Source organism: Schistocerca serialis, chromosome 11, assembly GCF_023864345.2.
Source record: "Schistocerca serialis cubense isolate TAMUIC-IGC-003099 chromosome 11, iqSchSeri2.2, whole genome shotgun sequence".
Taxonomy (NCBI): domain Eukaryota; kingdom Metazoa; phylum Arthropoda; class Insecta; order Orthoptera; family Acrididae; genus Schistocerca; species Schistocerca serialis.
This window is the reverse complement of record NC_064648.1, coordinates 111598831-111617169: the sequence shown is the minus strand read 5'-3', so window position 1 is coordinate 111617169 and position 18339 is coordinate 111598831. Positions and strand designations below refer to the sequence as shown.

Here is an 18339-nt window from a genome sequence, read left to right as displayed (position 1 = left end):
TAACGGACTTCCCAGTCCTTTCCAGTACTTCCACAAAGAACAGCACTTCAGAATTTCGAGAAGGGACAGTAACCCTCGTTGATATAGTTCGAAAATGGCCTGCAGCACTTAGCGCGTGCTCATTGGAATTTCCAGTCATGGAGAATATTATCAAGTATGGGAGCATGAAGAAATTGCCAATGGGGAGAAGCTGATGGAAGTATAGTCCCACAAGCCCGCAGCTTACAAGGAAGCCCTCAAGTGCGACTTCGCAAATTCAATCTTTAGAAAGGCTCATTTGAAAGCGTTGTGTTAACAATGACTGGAAAAATATTAGCTGATAATGCCACATCATGTGCATCAGGAGGGAGACAGAAATTGACTGAGCAGGAGGTGCTGACACCAACCTTTTACAGGGTGTGTGTATTCCACAAAATGGAAATAGTCGACATTCAAGAAATATTAAAAGCAAACCATTAACTTCCACCACTAGCAGCAAATGAAAAATGGTGTGCCACAGTGACCGCAGAGGTTCACACCATTACGATTTAAGGCGAACTCCATGGAAGTTGCAAACTGTGAAGAATGTTCAGCTGGGTATCCAGTCTCAAGGAATGCATATCGAATCATATTGGTGTAACCTGGTGATGAGATCTGATGGGCTATGATGACATGTGACCGAAAGTGAAACAGTGTGTCTAGGAGCTTATCGTGGAATTGGCTATACTGCAGACAGTGTGATAATATGTTTAACAGGCTCAGAAAAAACAAACATCCAGAGGCTGTATTTGTTCATCTTGCATTGTCAGACACTTTTCAGAGTGGATACTTCGCGCTAAAGGAGTATGATTATTACACGCAGACCAGGGGTCACACAAAAGCCAGTTATTTTGACCAGTTATTGGATAATAGCAGTGCTCATACCATAGTTGTAGTACTCTTACGCCCATTTTCCCTCTCTTGCTTGGTGTGACGTAAATTTCCGTGTTGCCCTTACAATATCATGCGAACGAGAAAGAATCGCAGGGGGTTTAACTCCTCCAACTTCTGACAGCACAATACATAACTTTCCAGAGTATCTACCATCGAAATTAGCAGTCGACATAACTGAATAAGAGTCTGTTACGGTATTTGATATTGATACAACACCCTTGGTACTTCCAGTTTCCAGGGTTCCTTTCATACACATATCCAAATCCCGAGTGGGCAGAGTTGAAAACGACTTCCTCGCTGAACGATGCGATAAGTTTATCTCATCCACAAATTATTGGGCCAATTTCGCAGTTTGCTGTGCATCGTCAAGTTGACACTTTGCATGAAATTTCGTTATCTTATGTCTTTCATTTTGGTAGCACTCTTTAACATTATGAAACCTCCACTGCACGAAAAGAACTAATCAGAATGGTGCAAAATGATTACAGGATCACTGAGAAAAGAGAAGTAAATTTATAATGAAGACAGAACAACATTTCGTCACAAGTAACAAAATCCACATAATTGTGCAAAATTGTGTTGTACGTTATCTCAGTGTTGATATATGCCACAAGGGGACGTTGAATAATATTCTGTGGTTTTAAAATGTCAAACCAAAACACATGTAGCTGTCTAAATTTTCAGTTATTTTATTTGAGCAAAAAGTACATTGCACCATCTTCAGGACCCCTGACTGACGTATAGGAAGAATCTCATCTCTGGATCAGTCAATACATAGTCCAACATTCATTGACTGGTAACCGATATATATATATATATATATGGTGGTCCATTGTTCGTGACTAGGCCAAATATCTCACGAAATAAGCGTCAAACGAAAACCTACAAAGAACGAAACTTGTCTCGCTTGAATGGGGAACCAGATGGCGCTATAGTTGGCCTACTAGGTGACGCTGCCATAGGTCAAACGGATATCAACTGGGTTTTTTAAAATAGGAACCCCCATCTTTTATTACATATTCGTGTAGTACGTAAAGACATATGAATATTTTAGCTGCACCACTTTTTTCGCTTTGTGATAGATGGCACTGAAATTATCGCAACTGAAAATATGTATCCTACCTCCATGAAAATGTTGATTAGAATACTTTGAACAAATCTGATTTTTGGTAACAACACTTCCCCTTCATGTATATACTTGTCCTTACCCAGTGTCTTCATTTGCATAAACATTCGATACATATAATGCACAAATCTACTCCTTCCTCTCTGTGTCCACCTCTTCTTCCCCCATTTCTCCATCCACCCCATGCTTCCACCTCAGCTGTCTCTGTCTTTACATATCCCACTCCCCCTTCCTGCCCATCCCTTTTGGCCTGTCTCTTCCACCATGTCTCTCTCCCCATGCCTCTGTCCATATCTTTTTCTCTCTTTCTCTGTCCTATTCCTCCTCCACCACACTTTTTCCTGTCATCTCCTCCCCCTCCCCTCCACCTATATCTCCCTCCTCAAATCTCTGACCATCCTGTCCTGCCCCTTCTCTCTGTCCATTTTCTCCTTCCATTTCTATCTCATCCTCCCCCATGCACCAGTCATTCTCCTATCTTTTCCTCCCTTCACTTCCTCACCTCATCCTCTTCACTTCCTACAGGTCACTTTTCACATCGGACTCCTCCTCCTCCAATTTCCATCCATCTTCCGTTGCTCCAACTGTCTCTGTTCCCCTTTTGCCCCTCTCTGTCCCCATACTCCTATTCCTCTCCCTGTATGTCCACTTCTGACCTTTGCCTTGCCCATCCCCTATTAGCGTCATCACTGTCTTTCTCCTACTGGCCCTCTCCATATCCTTCCCCTCCTATGTACACATGAAACCTTCCCCAGCAAGTCTACCCATACATATACCCCCTGCAAAACACATCTATAAAACAGGAAAATATTACAGTAGCCTACTTGTCAGGACTTGACAACTATTTTTGTGCTTGACATGTAGGTTGTTATGTTAAACAGACCGATAAAATCAGTTGTACCATTCCAATAAAACATATCTGTCATGTAGGGTAACTGTTCCCTGCCACCTACGAGTAGACTGTACTGCAAAGCAGGTCAGTAAGGCAGGCTGAAATCGTCCCTATACAACATACTTGTCGTGCAAGGCAGGCAGTATGCCAGAGATCAGGAAAAACACCTCTTAAACCATATCTTGGTTGTTATTGGGGGTGTGAGGTTATAAGCCCCGCAGGGTCAATACTCCAGATGTGTGCTGTTTCAGTGCCACATTAGGTTGGATTGGAAACGGGGTTTTGAAGGATATCCTGGACATATATACAAATTCTCTGATACACACACACACACACACACACACACACACACACACACACACACACACATATATATATATATATATATATATATATATATATATATATATATATATGTGACTCTTATTAAAAATATATGGTCTATGTCCATCTGTATGTTTAACAGAGGATCATGAAAAAAATTGAAGTAAAATATATGTATGTATATTGTAAAGTGTGTGTGTGTGTGTGTGTGTGTGTGTGTGTGTGTGTGTGTGTGTGTGTGTGTGTGTGTGTTTGTATGAGTGTGTGTGATTATGTGTGTGTGTGTGTTTTTGTGCACCCACACATGTGTGTGTGTACGAGTGTGTGTTCTTGCTGTGTTGTGTAAGCAGAATGATATGGAAGTAGTATGATGTCCAAATCAGTGTATTTATTAAAATTAAAGTTTGGGTTCTGAATGTATCTATGAATAACACAGTTATATTGCTCCCCTAATGAGGGTGCTTGGTCTAAAAAAATAGTTACAATGCATCCTCTAAAGAAGCCGTTCCCATGTTTTCTATTTTCCATTCTGAAATTTGTAAAAATATTCACGGCCTTTGCCGTATCACTACCCCTATTACATTTTTTTAAACTGTCGATGTTTCACAGTTCATCTGTAAATAAATTTGTTCTTCCACCCAAATAATCTAAATTTCACACAATGTCACAACTAGGGATTTAGTTTTACTTGGTTTGTACTCATAGTTATAAAATTATATTTAATTTTTCTCTTTAATGGCAGTTTTTTAGAGTTCGTATTTGCTATTTATTTTTAAATTGGTTGGTTTAGGACTTCCATGTCCTGTGATGTGTATATAAGGCCTTCATAGGTCCCTACAATCGTCTGCTACCCACAAAGTGGGATGTCTTCATGTTTTTCACCATGTACTTATGTTATTCTTATTAGTATCATACCTGTCTAGTAATTCCCGACACAAGACCTTCTCTGCAATCTGTTTTTCATGTTTTGTCCTACGTCTTTGTATTTTCTGCTCTAACTGTGTTACTTCCTCCTCTGATTGTTCTCTTGTCGTTTTCTTCAGTTCTTGATAACCTGTTTTGGTTGCTTCCTACACGTGTCACTCAGTCTTTATAATGGGGTTTGTGTGCTGTTAAGTTCTCCCATGTCCATATCCTATTTCTAATTACAATCATCAGATTTATTTCCCACTTTGTTTTCTGTCACAATGTCTACTGAGATTCTACTAAGTTCCCTTTTACTATGTGCTAGACGTTTTCAAGTCTTGTATTGGACAGCATGTAGACTTTGTTTACATATGTGACTGTGTTTAAGGATATGCATTTTGCTGTGACATCTTACTTTCAACTGTTTCTGTCATTTTTCATTTTTACAAAGTAGTCCTGGCTGTGTTCATTTTCTTCGATATCTTCTGCGATACTGGCTTCTTGCCGCTTGTTACCATGCATCTGATGTTGTTTCAAACGTGTCAAGTTTATTTTATGCGGCATATTTGGAAAATACTGGCTACTATAAGACTCCTTCTGCTGTTATAATTTCAACTTAAGGAGAGCCAGATCGATGAAAATGACAGAATTAAGGTTTTGTGGTTTTCTTCCATTATAAAATTATTTGGTATTTACTGAATAAAACAAATCAAGTTTACCCTTCTAAGTGAATTCAAAGTGTGTTTTTTATCGCTGCAAAGTTGATGCACTGCGTAAACGGTTGTAGCTACTTGGTGTGTCATCTCTGGCGGCACCACTCGCTTGCTACAAGCAGGGTATCTTTCCAGAATTAGACAGTGTTTTGTTTTCAACGTTGTATGTCTTTATCTCTGTGACAAGTGACTGCTAATATCAGTAAACATAAACGCTATACTGTGTGTGTTGACTTGTGGAGTTTGCTTTGTGTTGTTTAGCTGTTCATTTTTGCGTATTTCATGAATTTTGCTCTTACCTGCTTTACGTATTTGGTTTGTGGATATCAATATGCCCTGTTTCAGCAACTGAGTGTTTAAGAAAAGGCACAATGAGTGGAAGAAGAAATCTTTTGTCGTATTGAAAGGAGATGCTGCTCAGACTGTTTCACCGACTACTCCAAATTTATGTGATAGAACTACTTCTTACGAGAAACTTCGTGACAGCAAAAAAAAATTGAAAACTGTTAAAGAGACAGTAATGACGTGAATGAAATAATTAACATTTCCTTGCTCTCTAATGTTTTGAAACATTACATATTATGCCAAGTTTGCAAAGAAAGAGGACTGGAATTGAAAATAACTTCACACATTGGCTTGGCATGTAAACTGTTATTGAAGTGTAACAAATGTGCTGCAGAAGTTTCGTTTTCTAATTATAACAGTATTCCTTGTAGTGGTAATAGTGGAAAGACGGTGTATGATGTAAATGTTAGGCTAGTGTATGGCTTGCGTTGCATTGTCAAGGGCAGTGCTTCAGGGACAATGTTGTGTGGAATTATCAACTTGCTAAAACCGCCAACCTAGTTTGGACTTTATAATGAATTGGTGGGATCTTCTGCAGAAGATATTGCTGAAGCAACAACGAAGAAAGCAGTTGAAGAAGCTGTGACAGATAATGGGAATTGTAGAGATTTAACTGTTGCTTTAGATGGCTCATGGCAACGTAGAGGTCATAAATCTCTAAATGGTATTGTGACAGCTACCAGTAGAGACTGTTGCAAACTAACTGATGTTGCTATTCCCTCAAAACGTTGTAGATGTAAGGCCAATACCAAGGACGAATTTAGCGAAAGTTGTGAAGCAAATTTCCATGGCACGAGTGGAACGATGGAAGTTGAGGGAGTGAAAGCAAATTTTTCCAGATCACAGGGGTGGTATAATGTACGATACACTAAGTATCTAGGAGATGGTGACTGTAAGTGATATAGAGCTGTAGAGGAACTCAAACCTTATGGCAATCAAATTCACATTAAAAAACAGGAGTGCATAGGGCATGTGCAGAAGTGCATGGGGGCTCACTTGTGTAAACTTTTAGGATCCCAGAAGCTTAGTGATGGTAAGACCCTTGGAGGAAGAGGGACTATGGGTGTGCAATTAGGCAAAATACAAGAAGCATTGAGCATATGAGGAGAGCAGTGTGGGCATTATTGTTTTTGATACTGTATCAACAAATGAGCACCCACAACATGTACTGTGCCCCATAGGTGATGACTCATGGTGTAAGTACCAATCAGGAAAGGAATATACCCATAAAAACAGTTTGCCAAATGCTGGAATTGATGTAATTAAGGCCATATTCAGAGATTTATCACAGCCGAGTTTATTGGAAAAGTGTTTACATGCGAAAACACAAAATCCAAATGGAAGTGTAAATAATTTAATTTGGATTAGGATTCCCAAAAGAGTGTTTATACAGATAAAAACATTGCATTTTGGAGTGTATGATGCAGTGGTAACATACAATGAAGGAAACATTATCAAATGGTTCAAATGGCTCTGAGTACTACGGGACTTAACCTCCGAGGTTATCAGTCCCCTAGAACTTAGAACTACTTAAACCTAACTTTCATAAGGACATCACGCACATCCATGCCTGAGGCAGAACTCGAACCTGCGACCGTAGCGGTCGCGCGGTTCCAGACTGAAGCGCCTATAACCGCTCGGCCACCCCGGCCGGCGAAACTTTATCAAATGTGATGTGATGAAACGTTTAGGTTTCCAACCAGGACACAAAGCCATTTCGATAATGGGCCTAATTGCTGAACAAAGACTAAGAGGTGCAGGAAGAAGAGACAAAAGCATGCAGCAAAACGGAGGAAACGAACACTGAAAAGGAAACTAACACTGAAAAAAGACGAGGATGCTGGTAATCCATCATATGGGGCAAGAATGTATTAAAAAACTTTGGAAGCCATTTTCGTAACTTTAAAATTTCCATCTTTGAAGAACATTTTCTCAAAAACTGCTGAAAGCATGTCAGTGAAATATATACAGAATATTGTTTGCTTCTTTTCCTTCATTTTTATAACAAATTGTAAAAAAATATTGTATAATTCAAGAATTGTAGTACAAAACGTGTAAAATTTTAGAGACAAAAATATGCATCTGCTTTTTAAAAAATTGTAAAACCAAAACAAATAAATATTTCGTAACATAGCATTATAAATTTGTAGAGAAATATTCACTGAACATGTAGTCCAAATTTCAGACCAATATGTTTAATTCTTTTAGAAAAAATGTTCCTTCTATTTGCTAAAATTAACATGCAGGATATGGATCATTCCATCTCCCCATAAGTGTCCTGCATCTTTGTTGATTATCAATAGCATTTGTTAAATTCTGTTGTCTACCTATGCGTATGAATCTTTTAAATGGACATTGGACCCACGGCTTGCTCACATAAGAGGCTGACCATCTTAGTTAATTAATGTACAAAATCCTTTAATCGCTGTACAGAAAGGAATATGTTTTCTTAAGTCCACTCACACATTTCTGGACCTATGTTAGTACTATCCAAGTGCCAGTTGTACTGCATTTGAATTTAACATTAACAACAATGGATGTGAAGTTGTGTGGCAATCCTATCAATTCACAGTCAAATATCGGTATTTTTTCGTACAGTCAAATACGATGAGTGAAGAAACTGTACTCAGTACACGTGGAAATCCCCGCTATATTCCGGAACTGGGGAAGTGTCCACTGCTGCACACATCTCTACTCATCAACACATGCAGTGGGTGTGTCTGAATTTCCTAATAGTAAGGAGGAGACCTCTTAACCACAACTGCACAGGAGCACACCTACAAAATGGACTCAGTCTGTCATCGAAGCTGATATGTCCATGAAGGCTTTCCGAACACTACCATCAGAGGTTCTCACACAAATCTCTCACAGTAGGGTTAACCACTATCCTCTCACTACTCAACTGTAGTAGTGTTGCTATTCGCATTATGGTGTGGATGAACTTCTGATTGTAGTGTCTAGGAAACAAAGGTGTAAGTTTAAGTGACAGTAGAAGTCTGAGCTAGGTGTGGCCATGAGGTGAGGTGGCCTGTTTACTAAGATGACTATTTGTGATGAGCAAGATATCTCAGTGTGCCACAAATTTTCAATGTTCACTAGATGTGGAAGTGTCCAAAGAAGCCGTTTAAAGATAAATATACAGTACTGATACGAAATTTGAACAGACACCCCACAATATAACATATCCTTATTCCCCACTACATAGTAATTTCTGTCGTTTCCTGCTTACTGGTGTATTCCTTCATTATTTATTTTTGAGGACCAACACAGAAATAGAATTCCATTATTTGTTCCCATAAAGTCAATGTCTCGTGCAGATCCAATGTGTAAAAACCCTATTCCACACCCATTCTCTACAGAATTAATTTAGAAGACAAAAAAACATAAACTGAAATAGAAACTACTTCTTTCACACCGGTACATTCATTGTCTATGGAAAAGAACTTTATTTTATAGCATCTTCCCATATAACCGCAATGAGTGAATCACACTTGTAATCCAAAGAGTATGCTCAGGATCACTTTGACCCACGCCTACTTGAACGTCATAAGTCATGAAAAGATCAACTTTTCCTCAGAACTATAACATCTGCTGCATGGAAAAAAATACAGTAAAGTTAGATCTCAATCTTTTACCATAGTACTTGATTCATGTGTGGTGACAGAACTAACCGTAAGCGAGAGACGTCAGGGTCATCAGGTGGGGGGATCTCGCAGAGGGGCGGGAGCGGCGCAGCGGTGGCAGCAGTCCGGTTCTGCTCGCTGCAGTTGCCGTGTGGCTGGGCGGTGGCCGTGGTCTCGCCGTCTGCGGTGGCTGGCGTGCTGCACAGAGGGACATGACGTGGACACGTGATAGCATGTTCACGTGGAGGCTGGAGCACAGTTTAATACAGACAATACTGGTGAAGGATCTACAACACAACGACAATAACTGCATCATTACCTAGAATGACTTAGCACTGAGCTAATCACTTCATTCACAGCTTCTCCTGAGTTACCCACACCAGTAATTTACATTATGTGATCAGAAGTATCCGGACACCTGACCGAAAATGACTTACTAGTTTGTGGCGCCCTCCATCAGTTATGCTGAAATTCAGTATGGTGTTGGCCCACCCTTAGCCTTGATGACAGCTTCCACTCTCGCAGTCATACGCTCTGTCAGCTGCTGGAATGGCAACCCATTCTTCATGGAGTGCTGCACTGAGGAGAGGTATCGATGTCGGTCGGTGACGCCTGGCACGAAGTCGGCGTTCCGCAACATACCAAAGGTGTTCTATAGGATTCAGGTCAGGACTTTGTGCAGGCCAGTCTATGACAGAGATATTGTAGTGTAACAACTCCGCCACAGGCCGTATATTATGAACAGGTGTTAGATCGTGTTAAAAGATGCAATTGCAATCTCTGAATTGCTCTTCAACAGTGGGAAGCAAGATGGTGCTAAAAACATCAATGTAGGCCTGTGTTGTGACACTGCCACGCAAAACAACAAGGCGTGCAAGCCCTCTCCAAAAAAATACAAACACACCATAAGAGCATCGACTCCGAATTTTACTTTCGTCACTATAAAGTCTGGTAGATGACGTTCATCGAGCATTCGCCATACCCACACCCAGCCATCGGATCGCCACATTGTGTACCGTGATTTTTGTAACTCCACACGACGTTTTTCCACTTTTCAGTCGTCCAATGTTTACGCTCCTTACACCAAGCTTTGTGGCATTTACTGGCGTAATGTGTGGCTCGACCATGAGATCCAAGTTTTCTCACTGTCATAATACTTACAGTGGATCCCGATGCAGTTTGGAATTAGTGTGTGATGGTCTGGATAGATGTCTACTTGTTACACATTACGACCCTCTTCAACTGTCGGTGGTCTCTGTCAGTCAGCAAACGAGGTCGGCCTGTACGCTTTTGTGCTGTACATGTCCCTTCACGTTTCCACTTCACTATCACATCGGAAACAGTAGACCTAGGGATGTTTAGCAGTGTGGAAATCTCGCGTACAGACGTATGACCCATGTGACACCCAGTCACCTGACCATTTTCGAATTCTGTGACTTCCACAGAGCGACCTATTCTCCTCCCTGACGATGTCTAATTACCACTGAGGACGCTGATATGGAGTACCTGGCTGTAGGTGGCAGTAAAATGCATATAATATGAAAAATGTATATTTCTGGTGATGTCCGGATACGTTTGATCACATAGTGTAGTATATGAAGGAACAGATTGTACGAAACTAAACAGAAATGAAGATAACGTACAAGAGAACAATTACACTGAAAGATACAACTAATTGAAACCATACTCCCTGAACACCTAACACCAATAGACGTACAGAAATTAGAACGACAGAGATAAATGTACTGAATGTGGTACTACACTCCTGGAAATGGAAAAAAGAACACATTGACACCGGTGTGTCAGACCCACCATACTTGCTCCGGACACTGCGAGAGGGCTGTACAAGCAATGATCACACGCACTGCACAGCGGACACACCAGGAACCGCGGTGTTGGCAGTCGAATGGCGCTAGCTGCGCAGCATTTGTGCACCGCCGCCGTCAGTGTCAGCCAGTTTGCCGTGGCATACGGAGCTCCATCGCAGTCTTTAACACTGGTAGCATGCCGCGACAGGGTGGACGTGAACCGTATGTGCAGTTGACGGACTTTGAGCGAGGGCGTATAGTGGGCATGCGGGAGGCCGGGTGGACGTACCGACGAATTGCTCAACACGTGGGGCGTGAGGTCTCCACAGTACATCGATGTTGTCACCAGTGGTCGGCGGAAGGTGCACGTGCCCGTCGACCTGGGACCGGACCGCAGCGACGCACGGATGCACGCTAAGACTGTAGGATTCTACGCAGTGCCATAGGGGACCGCACCGCCACTTCCCAGCAAATTAGGGACACTGTTGCTCCTGGGGTATCGGCGAGGACCATTCGCAACCGTCTCCATGAAGCTGGGCTACGGTCCCGCACACCGTTAGGCCGTCTTCCGCTCACGCCCCAACATCGTGCAGCCCGCATCCAGTGGTGTCGCGACAGGCGTGAATGGAGGGACGAATGGAGACGTGTCGTCTTCAGCGATGAGAGTCGCTTCTGCCTTGGTGCCAATGATGGCCGTATGCGTGTTTGGCGCCGTGCAGGTGAGCGCCACAATCAGAACTGCATACGACCGAGGCACACAGGGCCAACACCCGGCATCATGGTGTGGGGAGCGATCTCCTACACTGGCCGTACACCACTGGTGATCGTCGAGGGGACACTGAATAGTGCACGGTACATCCAAGCCGTCATGGAACCCATCGTTCTACCATTCCTAGACCGGCAAGGGAACTTGCTGTTCCAACAGGACAATGCACGTCCGCATGTATCCCGTGCCACCCAACGTGCTCTAGAAGGTGTGAGTCAACTACCCAAACCGTCATCGAACCCACCGTTCTACCATTCCTAGACCGGCAAGGGAACTTGCTGTTCCAACAGGACAATGCACGTCCGCATGTATCCTGTGCCACCCAACGTGCTCTAGAAGGTGTAAGTCAACTACCCTGGCCAGCAAGATCTCCGGATCTGTCCCCCATTGAGCATGTTTGGGACTGGATGAAGCGTCGTCTCATGCGGTCTGCACGTCCAGCACGAACGCTGGTCCAACTGAGGCGCCAGGTGGAAATGGCATGGCAAGCCGTTCCACAGGACTACATCCAGCATCTCTACGATCGTCTCCATGGGAGAATAGCAGCCTGCATTGCTGCGAAAGGTGGATATACACTGTACTAGTGCCGACATTGTGCATGCTCTGTTGCCTGTGTCTATGTGCCTGTGGTTCTGTCAGTGTGATCATGTGATATATCTGACCCCAGGAATGTGTCAATAAAGTTTCCCCTTCCTGGGACAATGAATTCACGGTGTTCTTATTTCAATTTCCAGGAGTGTATTTTCATCAGATGATGGTTTTAGCTTGTGTGTCATAGATGGGTCTGTAGAACACACAGATGGTCAGATCTTAGTTGCTACATATCACTTTGTGTTATTCCATGCCTGGTATCTAAAGGAAACAAAAAAATACATCTAAATTATGAAGAAACCAAAAATAAAAACTGAAAAGGACATATTCTGCCAGACACCTAGAAAGACGACGTCGGTTTTGATCGAATGATGGTATGTGCCAAATGGTGGATATTGGATGTACTGTTAATGGTTTCAGTGTCTTCAGACGGTATATAGCTTTGTGGCGTAGCTAATAGTGTGCCATCTGAGTGTACCCTATAGCAATGAATGCTCCAGCCAGAAGGCGCAGAGTGGTGCAAACGTTTTAAGCAAGCCGGCAATCATGCCACAGAGACACACTTGTTCTCTCTGCAGCTAACTGGGCGAATTTGGGTCAAATTGTGGGCTTTGAGTGGCGGGATTGTCCTTTCAGAGAACTGTCACATAAGTTGGCCATATGGTATCAATTGCATACGATGCAGATATCAGTAGTCAGCTGAATATTCTGACACTCATAGATGAAGTCTTGGAAGGCCATGTGGCACAGACACCTGTCTGGATCATAGTATTGTAAGGGCAGCAGTGGCGGATCATACAGCTAACACACTACAGATAAGAGATCTTGTGAGGCCATGTGTGTCAACACTTGGTGTTGTGAACTGGTTATTTGCAGTGGGACTGCCGACATGCACAACTCTCGTCCATCTTTCATTTGTGAACACCATTGACATGCATGACTCGACTTGTGCTGTCGAAGGATCATTTGGAACATGGAATGGCGCAGATGTTATGGTCTAGGTTGTGACATGCTGCAATTCTCGTTCACCTTAGGCAATTCTGAAAAGGGCGCTACTCAGCACTCAGTACTAGCAGAATGTTGCTAGACCTTTTCTTTTTCCATTCTTGCATCAGGAATATGTTGTGTTATTCCAACAGGACAATGCACACCATCAAGCTGCCTGTAAATCTCAACATGCTAAGTTTTGTGTTCTGCCCACTCATCCAGTTTAGGGTGGCTAGGAAAGCCGCTTCCTCGGATCACTAGACAATCATTGAAGGAAATCATATTAAGGGAATTCATTATAAAACTTACGAGATATTGACGTCTCACAAGCAAGGGGCGAAAGACGAACATAAGCAAACTCTTCAGTATACACAGTTCGTAATGCAAGTGAACAAATACAGTTCTTAAGTCACTGCTGTAGTGTTCGCACGTCGGCTCAACTTCAACTCGGTCTGCGACCAGGCGGAGCGGCGCTTGTATTCTCCTCGTGTATAGGGCGCTCCTGTATCAGTGCCGTACGGCCGTCAGCGTGCTATTGGCTGACGCCGTCTAACAGCCCTCTCTGCCATAACGTTCCTGGCCGACGTGCCGGCGCTTCATATTACGCCGAAACGCTCTGTAAGACACGGAGCAACTTCCCTGCCAGCGTAGTCCCCAGACAAATCTCCTATTGAGCAAGTGTGGGATATGATGGGACACGAAATGAATTATGAGACTCGTCAACTAACAACTCTGACAGTACTACGCGAACAGGTCGAGCTGGCGAGGCGTAACATATCCCAGGACAGTATTCGCTATCTGTTCGATTAACTGGACGTCAGCACCTACATTGGTGCTGTGGAGATTAAAACCATGTAGAAATGTGGGTGTTTCACGCTGGTCGATACCTGGTACCGTAGGGCTATCTGTGTTATTGACCTTTAAATCTAATCATTTCATATACTCCATATGCACTGTTGCAACAATAAAGCTTGAGCGAATTAGAAACTTCTTAAATGGTGCACTATTTTTTTCAGCATTAAAACAGTGATGTATTATGAGACTACATTAGCATATATGACGTCATTTCTTGGGACTACTGGTTGCGTAGAATGTGGTGAAGGACATCCGAGTGCTCTGAGAACATAGGAACTGGCTAATTAGGCCACTTTAAAGCGACAACTGCATATCACATTACATCTTTATCATAGTACTTTAATACCACATGACAACGTGGGTAGGCAGCAAATAAACAGGATCCCTTCAAACCATGACGCACAGATTTCGCATAATATAAAACAAACAAGGCAATAATTTGTTTTAAATGTAAAGAGTAAAAGGCAGTTACTCAATTTTGAAGGAAAGGTATGACATTGAGTGTCGAAACTGAACGCTATTCACTCTATGAATCCAAAGAGCGATGTAGAAACAAAAAAATGAGTAAGTAAATTGTTACCAGGCTCCTATTTCAAAATTCGTAATGCGCTGTCAGACAAAATGTGACTTCCTTCCAGCATAAAATTCAGTCATCAGTTGCAAATATATTTTATGGTGGTTTACAGGTTTCGATAAATTAATTTGTCATCTTTTGAAGCGTATAAAATTAAGGATACCATAAATCTTTAGAACTTGGCTATATATTTATGTGAAGCATAAAATGTGTTTAAAATAATCACACACAATATGCACATTTCTAGACTTACCATGGCAGTATGCTTCTATGAAGGAGAAATTGACATCTGCTAAAAAGACATTAAGTAAGTTTCTGTAATACTAAAGTTTTAAACATGGCTGCGTGGTCAGAGACTGTTTTCAAAGTAAAATTAAAGCAATAAAACCCATCGGTCGCAAATATTAAGTCTTTTGACCTAATTCCGGCACTACCAAGAGTGCCTTTATCAGAAGTAAAACACTCAAACTGGCCTATATCATAAGTACAAACATTATGGGAAAATCGTTTTTGTATAAATGTAAGTACTGACTAGCAGTACAAGAAAGAAACAGTACTTACATAGCATGTACAAAATTAATATGAAGCGATAAAGCTTTAGTCACAAAATTTTTTAAGAAGTATTTTTCTGTAATATACTTTTTATGCTTCTCATAAATGTAGGGTCAAGGTCTAACGATTTATAATATCACTAATTTTGTAGCCTTCTGAAGATAAAAAAATGATTTGTCTGAACTGGTAAACCATAATGAAACTTATTTGCAACTGATGGCTGAATTTTATCCTGAAAAAACAATGCTACACAATCACAAATAAATTAAAAATGAAAGTGATGCATCAAGAAGACTTGGTGCGATGTCAATATAACTTCATACACATACACACCATCAACAGGTATGTAAATAATCATGTGAGTGGCAGACGGCTGAGAGAGAGTATTACTGTTGTTCAATTTTTAGCATTGTTTCCAGGCCGGATAAGGTAGAATAGTGGCATAAACAGCGCCCTCTCTTGAGCGAACTCTGAATGAGATGGCGATGTCGAGTATTCACGTGAAACAGCATTATCCGCAACTGAGGGATTTTAAAGAAGCTTTATTGCGAGTCTTCACTTGCCTGGCTACTCGAATCCTACAATATCCAGATTTTGGGCCATTAGAATGCAATGAGGCCCCGTGTCAAACTGCATGGGGGCATCAGGGCAGGCATTGCCGTCATCATGGATCAGATCGACCATGTCAGACAACAAGGACGTAGCATCGCTGAATGAACACAGTTTTAATCTGCCTAGATGTTTGATATCAGAGCGCAATCCAATGCAGAGTGAAAATTTTATTAACATCCTTCAGACTGTGGCTAAGCCATGCCTCTGCAATACGCTTTCTTCCAGGAGTGCTAGCTGGTCTTGCAAGTTATGCTGGAGAGCATCTGTCAAGTTTGGAAGGCAGGAGACGAGGTACTGGCGGAAGTAAAGCTATGAAGACGGGTTGTGAGTCGTGCTCAGGTAGCTCAGACCATAGAGCTCTTGTCAGCAAAAGACAAAATTTTTTTTTCTCTTCTTTTTTTTTAATGTGTGAAATCTTATGGGATTTAACTCCTAAGGTCATCAGTCCCTCAGCTTACACACTACTTAATCTAAATTATCCTAAGGACAAACACACACTCATGCCTGAGGGAGGACTCGAACCTCTGCTGGGACCAGCTGCACAGTCCATGACCGGAGAGCCTTACAATGCACGGCTAATCCCGCGCGACAGACAAAGTTTCTGAGTTCGAGTCTCGACCTGGTACACAGCTATAATCTGACAGGAAATTTCCACACCCACATTTCACTGAGTCTAATGAAATATCCATTTTCATAACTGGTCATGGCCCACATGCTGAATCAAGAGAAAATGGAGAATCAAAGGTATGACACTCAAACTTGAAACTGAACAAGTTCCAATGTGAAGGTATAAAACGTGCACGTATGGAGACAGAGCTCACTGCAGGCGAGAGACGGTGGTGTCACCAGCTGCAGGGGTGTTGTGGGCGGTTGTCGTCGGCGCAGTTGCGATAGGAGTCCTGCTGTGGTCGCCGTGGTCGCTGTGCGGCAGAGTGCTGGCTGCCAGCGTGCTCTCTGGGGTGGCTGGAACACTGTACAGAGACAAGCAGTGAGTGGAGGTGTACTCATGTGGAGGGCAGGTAGCAGCCTCCCATACACAGTGCTACTGAGGGCTTGTCCAAACACAAAAAAATACAACACATGGTGTGAACGACAATAGTCGCTCCACTAAGATGTACCATTGAGGTACAAGAAATGATTATATGATATTTTTGGCTGGGAGGCCCCATCTGGGGAAGTTCAGCCGCTGAGTGCAAGTCTTATTTCAGCCGACGCCACATTTGGTGACTTGTGTGCTGGTGATGAGGATGAAATGATGGCGAGGACAACACAAGATCCAGTCCACGAGTGGGAAAAATGTCCAAACCTGCCGGGAATTGAACCTGGGCCCACTGCATTGTAGGTATACATGGTACCACTGAGCTAAGCAGTTGGACACCGTTGAGGTAATCAGTTCACACATTTTTCCTCCTGAATTTCCCATACCACCAGCTTACCGTATTAGACCATAGTATGTACGAAATAAACCACAGATAAACGGTATACGCAAAGGTCTATACTTATGCTCCACTGATATAGCAAGTACTGGGCAGCAAAGTTCGAATGCGTATCTGCAATATGAGCAATATTACAATGCCTGTAGCCTTTAAATATACTTCATGTGATACTATCAAATAATGGAAAATGTGGGATGGAATGTAACACTTTCATGAGACAGAAAGTAGCTACTCGCCATATAGCAGAGACGCTGAGCCTCAGATATGCACTACAAAAAGACTCTCACAATTAAAGCTTTCGGCCATTGGCTTTCGTCAACAATAGACACACATATGCATACACACACAATCATGCTAACACAACTCACAAACACGACTGCAGCCTCAGGCAGTCTCCCTGCCCATGGCCTCCTCCTTTCCCCCACCCAGTCGCCACTCCCATCATGCACTGGTGCTGCCGCTGCCAGTGTGGCCTCAGATGCGTGAGACTGCAGTCGTGTTTGTGAGTTGCGTTTGCGTGACTGTGTGTGTATGTGTATGTGTGTCTGTTCTTGACGAAAGCCAATGGCCAAAAGCCTTAATTGAGAGAGTGTTTTTGTATTGTATATCTGTGACTCAGCATCTGTGCTATATAGCGAGTAGCTACTTTCCTTCTCATGATATTGTTAATGTGATATTGTGATCATCAGATGGTCTATGTGGGTTCTGTGTTAGACACCTGGCTGTTAGAGACACGGATGTTAAACAAGGCAGAGAACTTCTTGTATGAAGCTATTCTTATGAAAAAGAAAGATACAGAATTGATTTACGCTGCCCAACGAGAACTCTCACTAAGCAGGTGAACATTGAGCATCAAATGACTGTTAAGTCGGATGAGTATTTGAGGAACTTCAGTAAGGTAAGCTCAGGCTGTGTATGCCTGGTAACTGACAAGAGGGTGTCACTCTGCTGAAATTAAATATTCTGTTTCATTATTGTATTCAGTGTACTTGTACTATCAGACTGTGATTGAGGGATTTCCTGGAGGGGGAAGGAGTCAATATGGTAGAAATTAATGAGGAAGAGGTTATGCAATACAACTATCAAAGCACATTTCAGTAAGGGCATATGAAACAACGATTGCACATAAGAAATCCTTAAAGTAATCTGTGAATTTTGGCAGTGGAGATAGACGCTAATGTCTGGGATGTGAAGTATAACCACTGAAGAAAAAGTGTAGTGTGTGTGTGTGTGTGTGTGTGTGTGTGATTTTTTTTTCATTACTTAATACAGTGAAATGTCATGCGGCTAGGGTCTCCCATTGCGTGGACCAGTCGC

General features: G+C 42.3%; 1 protein-coding gene across 3 annotated transcripts in view; it reads right to left on the bottom strand.

Annotated features, from left to right (window-relative positions):
• LOC126426880 (GA-binding protein subunit beta-1-like) overlaps window positions 1–18339 on the bottom strand; it is a 107719-nt gene that overhangs the window by 13619 nt on the left and 75761 nt on the right. For 2 of the 3 annotated variants that reach the window (XM_050088925.1, XM_050088926.1), the window contains 2 exons: window positions 16408–16557; window positions 8890–9039 (listed from right to left, as the gene is read on the bottom strand). In XM_050088925.1, coding sequence (XP_049944882.1) covers window positions 8890–9039; window positions 16408–16557 — 300 coding nt within the window. The remainder of the gene's footprint in view (window positions 1–8889; window positions 9040–16407; window positions 16558–18339) is intronic. The other variant, XM_050088927.1, reaches the window with a different exon arrangement.